This window comes from Cryptotermes secundus, unplaced genomic scaffold (assembly GCF_002891405.2).
Source record: "Cryptotermes secundus unplaced genomic scaffold, Csec_1.0 scaffold89, whole genome shotgun sequence".
Classification (NCBI taxonomy): domain Eukaryota; kingdom Metazoa; phylum Arthropoda; class Insecta; order Blattodea; family Kalotermitidae; genus Cryptotermes; species Cryptotermes secundus.
Genome location: NW_019725837.1, coordinates 75,457 through 94,343, shown reverse-complemented (window position 1 = coordinate 94,343; position 18,887 = coordinate 75,457). Strand labels below are relative to the sequence as shown.

At 39.4% G+C, this 18,887-nt stretch overlaps 2 protein-coding genes across 3 annotated transcripts in view; one reads left to right on the top strand and one right to left on the bottom strand.

The window, feature by feature from the left end:
- Positions 1-45: 45 nt before the first annotated feature.
- Positions 46-11,659, bottom strand: LOC111863518 (mannose-1-phosphate guanyltransferase alpha-A). 2 transcript variants are annotated; one of them, XM_023849883.2, is made up of 7 exons: positions 11,467-11,659; positions 10,565-10,763; positions 10,321-10,489; positions 7,366-7,577; positions 3,737-4,067; positions 1,820-2,084; positions 46-168 (listed from the first exon to the last, which is right to left on the bottom strand). In XM_023849883.2, the coding sequence occupies exons 1-7, from the start codon at positions 11,504-11,506 to the stop codon at positions 68-70; spliced, it is 1,317 nt and encodes a 438-aa protein (XP_023705651.1). In that variant the 5' UTR covers positions 11,507-11,659; the 3' UTR covers positions 46-67. The 2 variants fall into 2 exon arrangements, with proteins under 2 accessions (XP_023705651.1, XP_023705652.1); XM_023849884.2 differs by having other exon boundaries at positions 3,752-4,067; positions 11,467-11,657.
- A 283-nt stretch (positions 11,660-11,942) lies between these two features.
- LOC111863522 (coactosin-like protein) overlaps positions 11,943-18,887 on the top strand; it is a 38,105-nt gene continuing 31,160 nt past the window's right edge. The window contains exon 1 of the mRNA XM_023849893.2: positions 11,943-12,151. Within this exon, the coding sequence (XP_023705661.1) occupies positions 12,098-12,151 (54 nt within the window). The 5' untranslated portion in view covers positions 11,943-12,097. The remainder of the gene's footprint in view (positions 12,152-18,887) is intronic.

The window sequence follows — 18,887 nt, the reverse complement described above, 5'->3', positions numbered from 1 at the left end:
GTTTGTGAATTCAGGTACAGAAAGTTGTGTAATATTCTTGTGCACTCCCTGACCTGTCAAAAGGAGCTTAGAGAATAATTTCATTCTTGAAACTGCGAGTAAGCTCCTTGTATGGAAGAACAATGGAATTGAGAAGAATCACTTCTGAGGGTACTTTCACACTGCAGCCTAGAAACAAGAAATATTAATTCTTTGTTTGTTGTACAAACATACAGTTTCTAAATTAATCAATAAATTAATCAAATCATATTGATAATTTCAGTTTCTGACATATTTTTGGAACTTACAAACTGATACACGTTCTTGTTGCAGTTTTGTTTTCCTTGTTATAAAATATCTGCTTTACATTGTACTGTCATCTTGAATGGTTTGAAAGTTTAGTGGTTTTGACAGCAATATTTTTTCAGAAATGCTCTAAATTACAACCTCTGATGAACAAGTTCAAATGCAATGATGGGGAAGAGTGAAAGAGAAATTTTTCAAGTTTACAGTATACATTTTTGATAAAATTTTATGTTCCAAAATACAAGTTGTGTGTCTTTAACACTCATTTAGTTTTATTAACATTTGTAAGAGAAAGTGTACCAGATGTGTATATGAAGATGTATTATAGACAGTGATGTGAAGGACTTACTGAAAATCATCCATTTTTGCAATATTTACTTTATCAGAGCAGCTTAGTCATAATTTAATCAGTAAAATTGTGTTGAAACTATTTTATCATCATGTAAGACTTTGTGGTCTAGTGGTCAGATTTTCTGGGTTCGATTCCTGTCACTACCAGATTTTCGGAGTAGTGGATCTGGAACGGGGTCTACTGAGCATTGTGAGGATAATTCAGGAGCTATTTCAAGGAAGCAGTGCTCTGGTCCAGAAGACTGAAATTAACAGCCGTGGGGGTGCATTGCACTGACCGTGCGACACCCTCTATCCACTAAAGTTGGCACTAACTTCACCGACAAAAGGTGGTCGCTCAGTTGGTCAGTATAGTTCACTTGCGGATTAAAGCGACGGGGCAAGACTCGGTGCTGTTGCAATTAGAGCATTATAATTTTGGATAATGGTACTGCATTCTGGTGGAAGGGTGAGTTAATTTATGCTAGATCTGTCTTCAAGGCAAAATTTTTTTATTTTTACTTTTACTTAATTATTTTGTTGGAGAATTGGAGCTAGAATTGGTATGGTAAACCAAAGTACTCAATAGTAAACCTGCCTCACTGCCACTCTGTCCACCACAAATCCCACATGATGTGGCCTGCGATCATACATGGACCACTGCAGTTGGAAGTCAGTGACTAGCCACCTGAGTTATGACACAGACCAAAGTAACTGTAAACAGATTGTGTATCTGATGCCCTCATTATATTACATTGCTTGGAAGATATAAAAAACGATGGCTAACTAGGTTACCAAACTATCCTGTAATTGTCCATTAAACCTTAAAATCATTACTATGCTGAGCTATGCTATGTAGCTCAGCATTTTATAAGAACTTCAACTTTACTAGAAGTACATATTGCATTCAGTTTTTCCCTGTTATTCTACTAATTTTCATATCTAGCCACCTGGGATTACCTTTACTGTATGTTAACCTTGTTCTGGTAACACATTTTGTTTGAAAATGAATTCTTACAAGTAATTTTAATTAAACTGCATTGAACAGACTGAAATTGACATTAGAAGAGAAAGTTACTTTGGCCATCTTCATCTGATTGTAACTTAAATTGGGAACAGAATCCCTTCAAACACGTCATTATTACAGATTCAAATTAAAAGCCAGACATCCAGTAAAACATTGACTGCTAGCATAGCACCTCACCTAGAATTGTGATTGAAGGATTCAGTCTTCCATCAGAGTTAAAAAGTGGAGGGTTATCCATCTTTGCAAAAGGTTTGTTGGGATTGGGATCACAGGGAGTTCCTTCTACTCTTGTCCACTGTCCAACATGGCTTCCACGTCCTACAATGCTGTGCAAGACAAGGCTATGGTCTAAAATTGTTGCACCACTCAGCACGATGGACTCGCGTATACGCACACCAGGACCTATCACAGCTCCAGCTTCAATGCTTACATTTGGACCAAGCTGTAAATACATAAAAGCATTACTCCTCTGCTAAAGATAGTTTTCTTTATAAGCAGGTCTTGTTTCTTTGCCTTTTATTTTTGATACAACAGACTAAGCAAATTTATAAAATTGTGCAAAGTAAAGCATGATAATTAAGATGGTCCCAAAAACCTATTTGCAACAACGTCATTATCTCATGTGTTTGACGTACTAATGTTATGTTTCTTTAGCTGTCCACAGTCCAGTGTCGCAGAAGTAGACTCAGAACTCTGCAATTTACAACATCACTGCAGTGAAATCAGTGTCTGCTGTTTCTGCTCAATGAGCACTGTAGGGAAGAAAATGCAAAATACTGTGTTATCAGCTTTCAACGTTATGTTACCTCAAGTCAAATGGTGAGATGGAAGATTTGTTTAAACAAAGCTTTAGGATACAGAGAATCTTGAGCAAACTTTGCAGCCTTAACCATTAAGGGAAATTACCAGCCTTTGTGTAAAACTGTGGATGAGTTGGGTGGAGGAATTGTAACAGTTGTTTGTGAACAGTGAATAGGAGGGTGTGCCAAAAATGGCATATGACACCTTTCGCTTAGGTAACTGATGAGGCTAATCATGGTCATGTGATTTACTTTTTTTTATTTTATTTGCATTGTATGTTAGTAGCACTGTTTGTATTAGACACATAGATACAGAGAAAAGATGCAGATACAGGCACGGAATTCACTCTGTGCAAAAAAGAAAGAAATCTAATACACATTGTTTTTGGGTAACACAGAAGTGTCAATACAAAGAATAAATTTCTATGTCCACCTGATGTACTGCCCCATTAGCTCCAACTTATACATTTTAAATCTACAGTCTTTGTCAGAAAGCTAATATCACTTAGCCAAATTCCTCATACTTTACAGAATCCCAGGTTCATCATCATGTTTTCAAGAGAGTCCCACCAATATTTATTTTCAGCCAAAGAAATCTAGCCCAAATCCTTCCATTTCACTTCCTTAAGATCCATCTTTGTATTATCCTCTTATCTATGCTTGGGTGTTCCAAGTTGCCACTTTCATTCAGGTTTACAAACCACCGTTTTGTATACGTATTCCTTCTCTCCCACGCATACTACATGCCACACTCATCACATACTCGAGATCATAATATTTAGTGAGGGATATAAAATATAAGGCTCCTCATTATGCAGTTTTCTCCATCCTCCTGTTTGTTCCTCCCTCTTAGTTCCGAATATTCTCTTCATTGCCCCATTCTCAGATTCTTTTGTTATGCGTTCTTTTCTTAATGTAAGAGACTCAGTTTCATATCCATACAGAAACAAGTAAAATTATAATTATTTTAATCCTTACATTAGATAGCAGATGGGAAGACAAAAGATTCTGAACTGAATGGTAGCAGGTACTCCCTGATATTTCTGATACTCAAGATATTTGTTTCAAGTCAAGTTGGTTGTATTACACTGGTTTATGCTAAGTATAATGATTAGAACACACTTGTAAATTCATTAACAAATCAGGGGTTTCAGTCTGTTATATGTGTTAATATTATTTATGATTCTTTATTCCTTTGCAGTTAATGTAAAATGATTAGAGATATAAAGGGTAGGAAGGGTCATCCTAGTCTATGCTGAAGCTTTGATGTACTCATTTTACATATAAAACATACATATTGTAACCTTACTGTTGCAGTGGTATGCACAGTGGCAGTGGGATGGATGTAAACATCTCCTATTATGTTACATCTCTTTTCCTTTTCCTTTTCCTTTTCCTTCTCGCCCACAAAGTCTTCCTGAGCAAGTCGATCCATGTGCCGAGAGTGGTACAGCTCCAGGTAGTGTCTGTTAGCGTATATTGCTGATCCTGCAGTCTTCAGCTGGGACCACCAGTTGCTGGTTTGAAGTGCAAACACTCTACCTGTTCCAGCTAATGGCATCAGGACATCTATCTCAAGGTAGATAACTGCAGCTTCCTTCCTGTTCCCATTACCACTTGCATCACTGCAAAGTGGTATACAGTGAATCAGTGTCCAGCTCATAACTCTGTTTCATTTTCCAAACTATCCCAACTTGAGCAGATTATGATAGCACTATAATGTAAGCTGCAATAGCTTGGACTCTGTAGGAACTTAGTTATGGTCTGGACAACTAAGGAATTAAAGTTCAATTCCTAGCAGAGGCAAGAGATTTTTCTCTCCTCCGCTGTGTCGAGACCAGCCTTTGGCCCACTCAGCCTCCTATTCATTAGCTACTATATGGTAATGAGGCCAGGGTATGAAGCTGACCACTCATCTCCATTCCCTTGTACAAGGTGGTTCAAATATGACCGGGACTGATTTTTTTTTTAAACCAAAATTGCCAAAGACTTGCACATGTCAGTCTTCAACGTACTCCCCTCCGGAGTCAACACATTTTTTCCAGCGTTCTCGAAGCATGCTGATGCCCTTTTTAAAAAAGTTTTGTGGTTCGTGGCGTATCCACTCCCGAACATTCTGGATGATGGCATCATCCACAAACCGCATGCCTTGCAAGTCTGATTTGAGCCTTCCAAACAGGTACAAATCACTTGGTGCCAAATCAGGACTGTTCGGCGGATGTGTCAGAAGGTTCCATTTCAATTTCCGGAGGGTTTCCATTGTTGTTTTGGCCATATGCGGGCGTGCATTGTCTTGAAGGAAGGCTACCTGCTTTCCACCTCTCTTCTGCTTGGATCGGATATTTTCCTTGACATCTGTTGCCAGGAGGTCTGAGTAATAAGCTGCACTGACTGTTCTGGCATCTGTTAGAAAGTCTACATGGATAACCCCCTGCCAGTCCAAGAAGAACGTTGCCATCACTTTTCCTGCCGAACGGCTCCTCCGTGCTGTCTTGGGTTTGGGAGAACTGGTATGCCGTCACTCACATGATGATTGCTGGGACTTGGGAATGAAGTAGTGCACCCACGTTTCATTGGTGGTCACTACAGACTTCAAAAATGCATCACCTTCGTCTTCAAACTGCTGTAGGAGACGACCGGCAACTTGCATGCGCACCATTTTGTTCACATCCGTCAAAGTGCGTGGTACCCACCGTGCATTCACCTTGCAATAGTGCAGGTGGTATTTCATGATGTCTTCTACACTACTAACACTGATGGACAGCATTGCTCCAAGTTCCTTGATAGTGATGCGCCTATTCTCACGAATAAATGCGTCTGCACGATCAATGTTTGACTTGGTGACAGATGTTCGCGGCTGACGATCATGCGGTTCATTCTCCACGCGCTCTCTGCCCTCTATGAAGCACTTACACCACTCAAACACATGGGTCCATGAGAGACACTCTTCCCCATACTGTTGTTGGAGTCTGTGGTGAATTTCAGCAGACGGGACGTTTTCTCCAACAAGGAATTTGATCACAATGTGTTGTTCCACGCTCCGTGGTACCGTCTGTTCACTCATCACTCTAGCAACTTCCAGACAGGACTCAACAGGTTCTAACCCTAACAGGAGGGAGGGTGGATGTTGTGGCTTCACTCTCTCAAGGTCGCACAGCTGCTGCCAGTGTGGCTTGTTTACAAAAAAATCAGTCTCGGTCATATTTGAACCACCTAGTAAGTCTTCGTGGGATGTTTGATTAAGCACGGGGAAAACTTTACCTTGATAGAGCACAGGTATCAGCCAGGGCTGTATGTAGGAAGGACTTTTACAGGTTCAGATTTTTCATAAGCAATGATTATAAGGACACCATGGGAGAAAGGTGTATTTTCTGACAAAGTGCAGTTAGATTTTCCAGGGTTTAACATTCGTATCACTAGCATAGCAAATTTATTTAGCTACGTAATTAAATGTAATTCTTGTTCACTTTATTTTTCAAACGACTCCATAAATGAAAACTAGATTTGCTAGAACTTGTCCCTGTGCTTAATTAATTGATATGCCATGATGTATGGGGGAGTGAAGGTATAGCTTCACCTTTCTTGACCTTGGCAGTAGATGGAAGTGAGTGGTCAGCTTTATCCCCAGGGAAAGAGCCCCTGGTACCCACTGGATAGGAGGCTCAGTGGTGCCCAGAACCACTCTGGACACTACCAAGAGAAAAAATTTTGTGCCTGCCAGGAATTGAACCCCAGTTATCCAGCCCATAGCCCATCACTATACTCTCGGAGCTAACCCACCCCTTAAACTAGATTTGCTATTGTTCTCATTTGCTGCTTTGAGAGGACCTCATTCTATCGACCGTATAACCTAAGAACCTATTTCTTTAAGATTAATTTTTGTGTTACATTGGAAGGCAAACTATCCACAATCCCTGCAGGCAATTATAAGAGAGAAGTACCTTAAGCTTTATTGTCCCTGTGTCAACAAATGCGGTGGTTCAGCAAGCCTCTAAGCCTGGTCTCACAATGTTTACAATATAAACCCCATTATCACCAAGTTGGCTGCTAGTGCCATATCAGGGGGGGAGATTTAAATGTAGACCAAGGGTCTCCAAACTACGGCCCGTGGGTCACATCCGGCCCACGAAAGAATTGTGCAGAAATGCGCCAATTGAACTAATTTTCCAATGTGTACTGGTAAAAAAAAATACTTATTCGTAATTTCAAATTCATTAATTAAGATTGTGTTTAATATATAGATATTCCATATTATGTTAATATTAATATTATTCACAGTTTTACTAATTCTTGACTGTATACTGAGGGGTATTTCTTCGTACTTGTTCGGCTCGATCGGCAGTGTCACTTCGTGGCAATGTAGGTAGCGCGAGCAGTTCGTTACTAGCCGTCTTGTGCACAAGACTTCTTGCAGTGGTGCAGTGTAATTGTAACAGGTCATCATCACCACCACCGGTGTCGTACTTATTACCATTTTTGTATTAAAGGCTAGTTATGCCCAGTTTTGCTCTAACTGTTCCGAAAATTGGTAGCGAGGAATATTGATAAGGCTACCAAAACTTCAGTCCAATCTATGACGGCCGGTGTGGTGCGGCTATCGGTTACCCCTCCCAGCCAACAAAGGATGTTTCCAGAACGTTTCCTAGAGTTATTAATTTCTCATTTTATCTGGCCCGTTGAGAGTACTGAATTACCTAATGTGACTCGCGTTTCGAAAAGTTTGGAGACCCCTGATCTAGACGATAAAAGTTCAGGCCAGAACCACCTGCATGTATTTCCCAACTCACCACAGATGATCATGTCATGTCCTGAATAACTTCTAAAGTTGAACAGCATCCTTTTCATAATTACTGTATGTCATATTTGCTCTATGTACTTTAATCAGCTTTCCCCATTTCACATGACTTTGATATTTTTACTAACTTGTAATATTCTTGCTGACGCGTATTGAACACTGCAGCAAATGTCTGGAATATCTCAATGGAGCAGATGTAAACACCACAGTTTATAAGTGTTGAGACAAATGTTGACGGTTTCTCAACATAATGCGTTACTTCTGAGGTATCGCGATCCTGGACGATACAACCGTAATGCACTGACTGCTGCCGTGTTGCTTCTGTTGCCATAATTGTTACCTGTTTCAGAATTAGGTATTTAATGTTAGAAACCGTAATTATTATTCTTGCTATTGCCATTGAACAAGAACCTGATCCAGTTCAAGCCATATGTTATTCTCACAAACTATTTCCTTATCTATTTTAACCCTCTGCTACACCGAACATAGTAGAATATAGTATTATAATAAGTATCATGCCACATTTGATGTGCTACAGTGTATCACTCATGGAGCTGAGCCCTTCTTGATAAGCTGCCAATTGTGCAGCTACTCAAGAATTTCCTAGCATTTTATGGAACCTGAAGGTTCTTTACTGTGTTCACAAGGGCCCTATCCTGAGCCAGATCATTCTATCCTCTCTAAGATCCATTTTAATATTGTCCACCCACTTATGCCTTGGTCTTTCCAGTGGTCTCTTTCTTTCTGGCTTTCCCACCAATATCCTATATGCATTCCTCCTCCCTGCCCACCTCATCCTCCTTGACTTGATCATTCTAATTATACTTGGAGAAGAGTACAAGTTATGAAGCTCCTCATACTATAGTGCAGGCATGTCCAACTTCAAACAGACTGTGATCGACTTTTTAGTGTCAAAACTGCCAGTGATCTACCACCCTTTCCTATCATTCTACCTCGCTTTAAGCAAAAATATTGGTAAAATAACACAACACATGATGTTTGTTGTAAAAGCAACATACATTGAAAGTACAGACTACTTTATTACGTATTTTCCCTTCAAAATCTGAATATAATCATATTATATTACAAGTGAATTTACATGCTTTTCATGTATAATTTCCTTATAGGCCTATGAGATCAACCAAAAACCGTCCCGCGATCGACACCTTGTACATGACTGCTATAATGTATAGAAGGGCATTTCAATTCACTGATCTGATGGCATCAGGGGACAGCGAATTTAACTAGTGAGAGGGCAAAGAGCTGATATTATGAAGGCTATTTAAATGAAACCCAATCAGCTGCTAGGGAAAATATCCAGTCAAGCAGTTTCATATGAATAAGCTTTATATCTTTCCATCTCCTTGGTCTTCTAGGTCATTGTGTTCTAAAAGTTTCCCCTTCAAAATTCTCTATATATTTCTTTTCTCCCCATTCAGTCTATGTCAATCTTCTCAGTTTCTCGTCATGTAGTATCCTAACGTGTCGGTTATTCTCTCTTATGTCCAAATAAAATCATGTTTTGCTAACATCTCTTGGATAAGTGTCATTGAAAAACAGCCATGATAGGTTACTGCAAAACATGTTTCCACCTAGCATGTAATATGCTGATAGTTTCATATGAAACTCGTCTCTTTATATGCAGACCTAATTTTCTGATATGAATCCAGTCACACCTATATGTAAGTTTGTAACATGCAAAATAATGAGATTCAAGGCATACACAATCTCAGCAATGATATGACATCACAGACAGACCAAGCAGCTTCCTGGGGTAGCACATTTTACTTTCTCCCATACATAGTATATATGAGAAAGCAATGTGATGGTGAAAAAATCAATCTTGAAATTTTGATGCACTTGCATCTTTAAAGCCCTCCTGAATATGAAAATGTGGCATTTTGTATGCTATGTCCATCTATACATATGGATGTGTCCCTTGCTAGCATCTGACTGGTTGGTTGGACAGATTTAATTCATGAAGAAAACAGTCTTCTGGGATGTGGCGCCATGTAGATATTATGTTAACCTACATTTCGGAGGAACGTATCGCCTCCATCTTCAGGGTAGAAGACAAGAAGAAATCCGTGAGCAAACCAACATGGGCAGGTGCAACAGATGGAGGCAATACGTCGGTTGACACAATATCTACATGGCGCTACATCCCAAAAGACTGCTTTCTTCATAGTCACCGCCGTGAAAATCTCAGATCTTACAGATTTAATTCATATTTGTTATTCATGAGTTCGTCCAGTTTCAGAAATAGCTACCCCTCTGATGGGTCCCAAGACACAAAATGAGTTCCCTAAGGATGGCTCTAATGATTTTACTAAATTTCAGTAATTTATGCAGACCATCTCCCTAAATAAAATGGCATAGGTGATGTCTTCAGAAGAATAATGGTATAGGCACTAAGGACCCAAACATGATTTATACATTTTTCCAAAATGAAGGGTCAAAGAAACAACAGGGAATGTGTTGTGATACTGAAACTATACAGAGTAGAGGGCTACAATAAACACTAACGAAGAATGGATAAGCGAATGAGTGAGCAAGCATGATTTTTTTTTTTTGACTCAGAACCATAGCTAAACATGGCAGTTGAAATAATTTGCGGAAGAAAAGCATGAAGAATTTGGTATAATTTTAATGTAATGTAAGTTACCTTCTGATCAAAATGAACTTACGTTCATTTTTAAAGGTTCACCAGAATTAATAACAATTCAATAAAAGTTCAGTTAATTATATTCAGTTTTCCTTAAGCAGTTTAAAGTTACATTCAGCCAGTCAAGAAACACTGTTATGAAGCCTAGAGATTCATTATTGTGTTCACAAAAGCCAGTCACTAGACTGTATCCCTTGCTACTTTAACCCACTTTCTACCTTAGCCTCTTTCTCCATTTTAAAATTATCATCCCATCTAGACCTTGGTCACCAAACTGGTAAAAATCCTTCAGGTTTCCAATCAAAATGTTGTGTTCTTAGTATTGTTTTCTTTTTCTCTTTGTGCAGTGAACTTCAGTAAGATCTGATTTAATGAAGGTATACATTCTGTCTTCGTTCATTCTTTATACTTGACATACCAGTGATGCTTTCTTTTCTTGATGGAAACGTAGCATTTCAACCAATGGAAAATCTGCACAAACATCTCCATTTAAGACAAAAAATGCCTCAGGATTTCCAGATCGTATTTGATCTCGGAAGTGATAGAGCCCTCCAGCAGTTCCCAGAGCAGTAAATTCCTGCAAATATCTGAACAGAAATCAATGTTTTCATCACCCTACACTTTCATCAGCCAAAAATTACAAACATATAGAACCAACTTACCGAATATTTACTTTGTACTCTTGAACCATGTCAGCTACAAACTGAGTCAGTTCTGAGGTAGGGTAGTAACCTAAAATGAGGATTTCCTTCAAGTTTGGAACATTAACACATGCTTCTATGTGGTGTTGAATCATAGGCAACCCAGCCACTGGAAAGAGTGGTTTAGGTATGTCTAGTGAGAGTGGGCGAAATCTAGTCCCTGGAACAAATTCAACATTTGTGGTAACGCAGCATATTGGAAGTGAATGAAGGTAATTAGTACTAGAATTCTGGGAGCAAACAGTGTGGACTGCACATGCTCTTCACAGCCCACTGGAGCTTTGGTGATCATTAATTATATAAAAGTGAGTTAATTCACAAAGTTGTGTGTTTTAAAGATATATACTCTGTCAAAATGGCTACTTGGAAGATGTGAGACCAACTTGGATGAAATTAAAATATCCCTTGAAGTGACAGGTGTTGATCACATGAATTGGATTGAATGTGCACAGGATAAGGCTAGGCTTATTTTTTTCTTCCTGTGATATTAAAGTTTTGTGCAACAACTTCAAGTTGTCATGATTGCTGTTTGTTACAAACTTCATGGCCTTCCAGTATTTTATTTCTTAATGCCATTTATTTGATGATGCTGTCAGTAATTCCCAGGCTAAATGGAGTCAAATAATTGGATGATAATGAAGTGGACTAAAGATGACAGAAACCTCGTGACAGGCTATGCCTGTCAAAAGCTGAACCTCCCAAATATAAACCCAAAGCATTACACTACAGCCAACTTATGGGATTCATCCCATATACAAGCGCATTTTTGGCCAACTCTTTAGTTTTTCATCATATCAAACATAAGCATGCCACACAACTTCGTAGAACTCAAACCCCTAAGAGATCGACCAAGTACACTATACCTTTTAGTGGACCCCCTATCAATATCACTGCTTTCAGCATTTTAATATGCAGCAGTTGTTTAATGAGGTCACATGAAACATACACGTACACAAGCACAACCAAGCATTACATGAGAACAGTAGTACTTGTTGATTTGCTGATGTAGAGGTTATAGGATCAATTTCATGTGCGGTCATATGCGTCATATGTTTGTGAGCACGCCACAGTATTACCTTTGTAACAAGATGGCGTTGCGAGATTCAGTTTGATTCACATAAAATCTACTAGAATGTGCTACAGGCGGCCGGATGAGCGTTGCCTAGGCATTTTTTGTATTTACAATATTTTTTTCTACAATTAAGAAAATCGAAATGTGGAAAAAGAAGAAGATTCCGCGGAGCCATCAAGACGTAATAACCATTTCAACCCACAGATGACACTGTAAATGTTATATAATTATATAATATGCCCACTCGATTGGTCGTCTGCTGTCCGCTATCAGTAGCGCTCAGTTGCTCAGTGGCGCTCAGTGGGCTCAGTAGTAATCGGCTATTCGACGAAAGACGTGTGCGCCAAATTTGCTCTGTGATCCTCATATACGTAAGGACTGTGCTACATTTTCTTGTTAACTGAAATACCTAATTGGAGACGATGTCTGAAGAAGGACTTGAATATGATGCTATAATTCAAGATGGACCAAAAAAGGTGAGAACATATTCACTCTTGTATTATGGACTTGCAGATGGCAGTTTCTTCCATGATACGGGAAATAAAATTTAGTAACGTCTTCGCTTACTTCAATGTTAACACGTAAGTTTTATTCTTTTATCAAATATAAACACATTGTTACTTTTCGTAAGGACCAACATAGTCGGCAATGCAGTTACAGCGAACATCTCGGGGCAATGTCCGACACTTAGACAACACTAAATTATTCATATGCAAATTTTTCACAGAGTACTGTTCTTGATGTGGCGGAATGATGCATCTAAGATGTAAGCAAGAGAAAATTACATTATATCTGTATTAAAGTTGTCTTCAGTTTGCAAATAAAACCAGACGGTGTTCTGATAGTTCCCAGATGGAAATATCCCAATGTGATGGTTTGAAAGACTTGCTGATAATAACTGTGTACGCTTAAAACCGTGATTGTGAATCAGTTTTATTAATTTGTATGTTATAGTATATACAGATTATGTGAGATTATGAGAAAGTGGTCATTAAAGGAGGACCGCATTATCCGAATGAGAAATTTAGAATTTCGTAAAATCTTGACCGGCTCAATTAGTTCAATTAATATGGACTTGTATGTGCCTTGGTAGTGTCGTGAAAGAACGTCCTAGCAGATTTATAGCGGCAAACGAAATAGGATAATATGTTTTTCATGTAGTACTCAATTTACAGAACGCAGTTGAAATTGATTTATACTGCTGGGAAATTTTTACAGAACTGCATCTTCCATAGGTAATATAACTTCGAAACTCTCTTCTATACAAAATATTATACTAGTAGTTCAATGATTTATTCTTTTACGAGTTACATCATAACCAATGTGAGCTATTTTCAATATGATGGATCTGTGGAACTTATACGATTTCCCCAAAACATATAATTTTGTTCTAACTTCATTCTATCCCGGAGAATTGTTTGGAAGACTTGTAACCGAATGAATTTTCGAAACCGGAAACTTGCTGTGTTACATATCGCAAAACCACGTTATGAAGATGGCCTTCCAAAGACAGTAACTAGAAGCCAGGCTATGCGGTCTAGGTTCGGCCAGGTCCCTTTTCAGTGCATTGTTTTAAACTAAAATGCTCAATTCAGCATTGCAGTAAAAGTACAGTTGATGCAATATGTGACAATTCAATACAGCTATTTTCAAATTCCCATAAAAGAGGATTTCCCGAGAACACATCTTCCATAAAAACTACTTCCCATTTTCATAATCAATGGTCAGATTATACAGGCTAGTATGCAGATATCTCGTGATAAATTTGTGATTTTTTAATAATGAAAGGAACCGGTTTCAAAATGATATGACATGAATGAAATACCATTCACATTTCCCATCCGGCGTGTCACTGTAGACTAAACAACGTTATCTTCGAAGAATGCATCGTATTGTGTTATTCTGTACTTCGTTTTTGTTCTCCATCTCAAATCTAATACACAACGAAGCCAGACGCAGAATTGCGAGAGTTGGATAAACCCATCATAAAAGAAGAAAACCAAACCGTTGGAAACATAGAATAAAACGTTATAGAACATTGCCATAACTGATTGCGAACTGTTCAATTGCTCCATAAGGAAATCAAAATGGGAGTAGACATAAAGCACTCCCGACCACAATCAAAAGACCACCTGTAAATAACTACATATTATGACGTTCTAATTGAGCTAATAGACACCAACATAAATAATTTATATACAACGATATTTAGACACGACAAATACCATAATTATAACGAATATGACTTTTAATTCATTGTCTGAATGTTTTAGTACATCCTAACACAACATATTAGAACTTGAAATTTTTATTTAATTTTATTATGGTAGCGTAGTTGGTTGAGGCACTATGCTACAAGCCGGAAGGTCGCGGGATCGAATCCCAATGAGGTGGATATTTTTTTTTTTATTTACCTAATCCATCCAGCCGCATTATGGCCCTGGAGTCGACTCAGCCTCTAACAGAAATGAGTACCAGGAATATTCTTGGGGGTAAAGGGCGGCCGGCGCGTAGGGCTGACAATCTGTGAGCCGATTGTCTAGAAAATGTGGGAACTTCAACATCTCACAACCCTATGGCCCTTCACGGCCTGTTACAGGGATACCTTTACTTTACTTACTTTTACTTCTATAAATATATTTATGTACTTCTCTAGGCATCCATTTGAATGTAGAACTTTTGTTCCAGTTTTAATACACTTATAATACTTATACTAATTCAGATGAAATATTGACTGTATTAACTGAGTGTAAAGTTAGGTACATTAGTAATAGTTATTATATTTTAATATATGAATTCATATAAAGCGCAGTTCAGTAGTTTGAAAAAGTTGGTTAATGTATACTGCCTGATGATGGCTTTATAAGCCGAAACATGTAGCACATTGTCATGCTATTATAACTAATAAACTCATTATAGCCAGTAAAAGTGAATGAGATTTTGATAGTTGCTATGTTGAGACGGAAAACTATAACGAAGTAAACAATACTATAGTTAGTTAGTTATTGGAGAGGGTGGGTTTCCCCATGCACTTAGACCTGTATTGGTCCATTGTGCTTCCCTCTATGATTTCTACCAGTCTCTATATCCTACCGGTACTGATGCTTACCATCAGTCCCGGCCAGCCAGCGAGACCGGTTCTACTAGCTGAGAGGTATCTATAATGCTTCCCCCATCTACGAGAGGTATTAGAGACCGCTGTTGGGCGGGAAACGTCCGTAATTTGGCTCAGTGACCTCCTTTGGAGATATGAGGTTCTTTTACGTGCCGTAAAGCTAAGACACGGGACCCACGGCTTAAAGTCCCTCCAGGAGGACTTGTTCCCTGAATTTTTCCGCCCTTAAAAATTCGACGACCTCCGCCGGGTATTTGAACCCGCGTACTACGAGTCATGAGGTGGGAACATTACCTCTAGACTACGGAGGCCGCTTAAACAATATTATAACTGACTTCATTATGTAAACGAAATTAGTTAAATAAATCAAAACATGGTTAAAAGGAAGCCATGCCAGTAAGTGTAGGTAAACATTTGTATGGTGCAGTTTTCTATTAGAGCCGTCTAAAACAAGTAGATTTTTTAAACTTAGTTCTAGAATACGCCATTGGGCAAGTCTGGCATAACAAGTTCCATATATTCTGCAGGGTTGGAGACCGGAGGGCCGAACAGAAAGATGCGCCTTTTAATGGCTCGGGTCACTGAGATGGAAAGAGCAGCGATCAGGATTCAGCTAATTTTGCAGAAATTAACGTATAAAATATATTTCACAATGTTTATAAAAAATTTACTTACCTGGGGGTTTCCGCGATGTGCTCTTCTCAAGGTTAACCCCGAAATTACTGGGGACCTTTGTAGATTAATTGCCGATCAGATGCGGTCGCCACGTACTGATAAGGGTCATTTATTCATCTGTAATCTCTCAAGACAACAGGTCCACAGTCTTTTCCAAAACAGTTCCTTCACTTGATGCGATCTAGAGCTTTCTCCTTCAAATGAAAATATCCTCTTCTGTCCCCAAGGTCATCCAGCATCTTCTTACGTCTTCTTCCTCGTCTTCTGATCACTTCTATCCGCCCCTCTATCTTTCCTTCAATAACTTCTTTTAGAAGGCAGTTACCGCATAAGCTATGACCAATCCAATTAGCCTTCCGTTTTCCGTTCCCCTGATAGGGGTAAAATGGGACAATTTATTCTCAGGAGGGAAGTATTTTAGGACGTCTAAATTTGAGTGTATAAACGAAATTGGCTTAAATACCAACTATTGCTGAATATTTATTTAATCGTGACATATTTAACGACGCTTTCAGTAACTCAGGTTATATCGCGTCAAAAGATACAGGTTAATAATTGTGGTTCTTATTTAGGCCAGTTCCGTATTTAGGAATGCCATTCTCCTTTGGTATGTCCAAATATATTCCATACGAATATGTTTGCCCATTTTATTAACATGATACAAGCATCTCTTGGCCAACATCTTTTTGAGAGTTCATGTGTAGTCACATAGCGAATTTGAATATCAGCTTAGGACAAGGAGTTCCGAGTAAATCGCAAAAAGCTTACTCCTATATTCCGTGTATGTGTCTAGGTCATTCTACGGTGGGATCAGTAGCCAACTTACGTAGCACCGAATGGTAGGCTAGCAGTTGAAATATGATTTGGAGAGGATGAAGCAGGAAGCGGCCATGACCTAATGGAGGTTTTATAAAGACATTCGCCTGTAGGAAAACCACGAAAATCCTCAGTCAGGATAGCCGGGTTTCCGGCCAAGACTCGAGCGCAGCTTATCCTGAATGCGAATCAGCGGTGCCACGACGCGATCCTGTTCGATTCCCTATTTCTTTTCTTTGGCGCTACAGCCCCAATTTGGGCCTTGACCTTCCTCTTCGGTTTAATAGATCTTAGATATTCGGCAGAATTCCTTGAGCGAGTGATCACCTCTTCGCAAGGCCTCTGCCTATACATCAACACACACACAAACACTGACCATCCATGCCCTGAGTGGGATTCGAATCTACGATCCCGGCTTCCGAGCAAGCGAAGACAGTGCATGCCTTAGACCGCTCCGCTACCGTGACCGGCCCCTATTGTATTACAAAGATTCAATTTTCTGCTCGAATCTGCGGGAAATCATCTAGCAGCACAAATCACATTTCACTGTTCTTTTTTCTTAGATCTTTGCTATCGTGTCAGTTGAAATGATATTTACCTCGTCGCATATTTTTTTTCTCAAAGAAATTTTTAACATTTGCAGATGACAGAAAGAGAGTAGAGCCCCTAGCGAAGCTGGCACCTTGTTCACAGTCTCGTTAAGGCGCTTTTATTTCTCTGCGAAAAATCAAAACACTTTCATCACCGTTCGAATCTAGGACAAGGCATCCACAAGTTTTCGTCGTTGTACAGTCCTTCCAGGCTAATACGAACTTTTATCGGTATAATATATTGGAAAAAACTGTCCTTCCTTTCATTATTTCCAGTTTGTTATGCATAGTCCTTTCTTTATCTTATTTGGCAATGATAAAATACCATTAAATAACGGAGGAAATTATCACCTCCATCGTATTTTTCCGACCGACGTCAATAATGCCAATATCATTATTATTTTCCTTGCAGAAGAGTGTTTGATATAGTAAGGAATTTTCTGTGGTGTAGTGGTCAGAGTTCCTGCCTACAGATACAGAGGTCCCGGGTTCGATTCCCGGCGCTACCAGATCTTCTGAGAAGTAGTGGGTCTGGAACGGGGTTCACTCAGCCTCGTGAGGATAATTGAGGAGCTATTTCAAGGAAATTGCGGCTCCGGTCTAGAAAAACGAAATTAACGGCTGTGGGGATTTGTTGCGCTGACAACGTGACATCCTCTATCCGCTAAAGTTGGCACTAACTTCGCCGACAAGCGGCGGACGCTCGGTCGGAATAGTTCGCTTGCGGACAAGAAACACGGAGGTTTTTTTCTCTTTTTATTGGATTAGTCTAATAGCAAGCACTGTTGTGAAAGATGTTGATAGATCCGTAGCTTATACAACAATATTGTCTGACTACATAGATTGCAGTGTGTGTCTTCAAATCAGGTGAGAAGATGATAGAACGAAGAAGTATGGATTTGTAGGCCGTGCCTTACCTCAAACGGTTAGTCGCCGGTTTCTCAATGCAGCGGCCCGTATTCGATCCTAAGCCAGGTAATGGGAGATTTGTGGTTGATATTGTGGCACTGGATCAGGTTTTCTCCTAGTGTATCAGTTTCCCATGCAAATTCTCATTCCATTAAAGCTGCGCGTACTCGCCTGTCATCCGCTGCTGATCCAATAGGCGCACTAATAGGCGACGTACCAAGTGGGTACAGTCTCACTCCACCCCACGAAGAGGCGGTCGCGACCGTCGCGACCTATTGCAGTGCACCATACCGAATTTGTCTGAAGAGAAGAAAACAACGGAAAGCCTCAGTCGAGACAATCCATAACCTAGCCAAAATTTAAACCGGGTATTTTCGGAATATAATTTCAATAGAGAGTCCTGCAAAGACTTGTTCGGAAGCACCTTCGAACACTTGGATTTCATTACCAGAGAACTGGTTGTTTGATCGGTCACTTAGCTAGTACAGCGTCACCAGTTTACAAAGTTTGATGAATAATTTGCGTGGAAGGACGTTCCACTTTTGTATGTTGGAATTCTCTACCATCAGCAATCCGAACACGGTGACCGAACTTCTGGTGTCAAATCCATGCTGATGATGGGATTTCAGTGTAGAATATCGATGTACTTATAGGCCTCTGAGAAGTATCCATCTTCTGTTAACGTTACTTTTATTTGCATAAAGTAAAGTAACATTTATAGACCGATTTCTATTCCGATTCATAACAGTAGGATCCACAGTAGTAAGGGCTTTGGTGATGGGTCTTACACAATTTTGAACGAATTTTTCTTTTTAGCTTGGAAATAAAAGTAACGAAGCAGGTCCATGTGTTACAAGTTTAAGGGACAGAAATCTAGGGTCTATGCTTGTGAAAATTTAGTAAAAATATTATCTCCTAAATTTCTTAGTTGTGAGATTTGATGCCCCCATAGCAAAGAATATCAAGATTACGGTCTGGGACCGACTCCCATTTTTACCATTCAGAGTCGGGATAGCGCAGCTGGTATAGCGACTGGCTCTGATTGACGACCAGGGGATCGAAGTTCGATATCCGCTGGGGCAAGAATTTTCATTTCTCCATGTCGTC

Excerpts from the sequence above, each read along its gene's own strand:
- LOC111863518 (XM_023849883.2), bottom strand. The coding sequence starts at position 11,506 with ATGCTGAAAGCAGTGATATTGATAGGGGGTCCACTAAAAG. Across the intron at positions 4,068-7,365 it reads CGTCAGCAAGAATATTACAA|TGATGCAAGTGGTAATGGGA; the intron begins GTTAGTAAAAAT and ends ACCACTTTGCAG. Across the intron at positions 2,085-3,736 it reads CAACAGTAAGGTTACAATAT|CTTGGTCCAAATGTAAGCAT; the intron begins GTATGTTTTATA and ends ATGTATTTACAG.